This window comes from Triticum dicoccoides, chromosome 2A, assembly GCF_002162155.2.
Source record: "Triticum dicoccoides isolate Atlit2015 ecotype Zavitan chromosome 2A, WEW_v2.0, whole genome shotgun sequence".
Taxonomy (NCBI): domain Eukaryota; kingdom Viridiplantae; phylum Streptophyta; class Magnoliopsida; order Poales; family Poaceae; genus Triticum; species Triticum dicoccoides.
The window spans coordinates 72,942,558-72,944,086 of NC_041382.1; the positions used below are offsets into that span (position 1 = coordinate 72,942,558).

General features: G+C 48.7%; 1 protein-coding gene across 1 annotated transcript; it reads right to left on the reverse strand.

Annotated features, from left to right (window-relative positions):
• Positions 1–654: 654 nt before the first annotated feature.
• Positions 655–1,317, reverse strand: LOC119358992 (flowering-promoting factor 1-like protein 5). Its single transcript, XM_037625357.1, has one exon. The coding sequence runs from the start codon at positions 1,231–1,233 to the stop codon at positions 928–930; it is 306 nt and encodes a 101-aa protein (XP_037481254.1). The 5' UTR covers positions 1,234–1,317; the 3' UTR covers positions 655–927.
• Between the last annotated feature and the right edge of the window lie 212 nt (positions 1,318–1,529).

Here is a 1,529-nt window from a genome sequence, read left to right on the forward strand (position 1 = left end):
AAAAAGTCTGTTACTAATATTGCTTGTGTTGCTACCATTTAGAGCATTTGGACGATGCGTAATGACATGTGCTTTCAGGGCGTACAGTGGACAAGCACGCGTGCAATCTTGGCAAGGATCAGCTCGTCGCTGCATCAATGGAAGGTGCTATGTGTGGGCGACCAATCGGTGCTGCTGAGAAGATGCATCCAACTCCTAGATCGGTGAAGAGGCGAGCTGCTCAGGATTGCACGGGAGTCGGCCTGAGAGCTTGCAAGAGAAAGATCGAAGAGGAGATGCTGAAGATTCACCCAGTGTGAAAAGAGATAAAATAGCAGAGTGAAAAAGAGCTGGCAAATGTATCCGTCAGTTCCCCTGTCGTGGTAGATGTATGACCGTCTATGCGCTTCCTCAGAACGCTGAATTTGTCTTTTGATTCCGGTGTCTCAGGTCCTGCCATTCAGGCAGGTCCCGAATGCTTGTAACGGTCTGCTGTGACTCGCTTTGCTTCGTTTATATAAAATGGAGCGGGGGGAAACCCCTTTCGATCAAAAAAAATATTACTTTAAATATTCATGTTTCACACAACCAATTCTAACTGAATATATTACAAAAAATTTCCCACAACAACGGGGTATCATCTAGTTCAATAAAATGAGGCGGGGGAACCTTTGGTAAAACAAATTTATTTCGGCGATCCAAGTTTCTTAATCAGAGATTTTAAACCCCGGTACTCACGTACATATATTTTCCACCGTTAAGTGCACACGGGTTACATATTCTGACAGAGGCCCACAGTTACATACTACATCACACAGGAACAGTACAACACATGCATAATCGTACACGCAGGTTCTTATTTGTACGTCTATACATATATTCGTGGCGCGGAGCCATGAATTTATCCGGCTAGAATAGGAAGAATATTACCGACCAAGATGGCTATAACTAGAGGTCGACGACCTTGAACTGGTCGCGGTTCTTGACGACGACGTCATACATATGGGTGGAGCGGAGCCTGGAGAAGTCCCGGGGAATGGAGATGAGGTCGACGCCGCCGCGCTTGTGGAGCTGCACGATGGCGCGGTCCTCGTAGTAGCGCTCCCAACCCAGCGACCCCAGCCGCCGCTCCAGTGCCGCCAGCGACCGCATCGTCTCGTTCGCCGGCACGTACACCAGCGCCTTCCGGCTCGTCGCCTCCTGCTCCAGCTCCATCACCCCGTTCTTGAACACCCACACGCCCCCCGCCGCCATCTTTCTTCTTCTTCCTAGTCTTCCTTACTTGCTAGCTACCTTCGATCGATCGACCTTGCTAGTGTTGTGTTGCACTACTTGCTGCAGGTTGGTTGGGCTATAATCTGATGCGTTTATATAGGCGGATGCCGGATGGGGAGCACTGAGAGGATGCGGTGAAAAGCGATGCATAGACCGATAGGGACTTGTTCTTTTGTATATTGGTGTTAATTCCTTGATGTTTCGGTATTCGATGACAGCAACGTACATTTGTTCTTCCTGCTCGGTACACCGTATGTACTTACTTCCAAGTTCCA

Bases quoted from the DNA above. Each gene is read 5' to 3' on its own strand.
- LOC119358992 (XM_037625357.1), bottom strand. From the start codon at position 1,233: ATGGCGGCGGGGGGCGTGTGGGTGTTCAAGAACGGGGTGATGGAGCTG.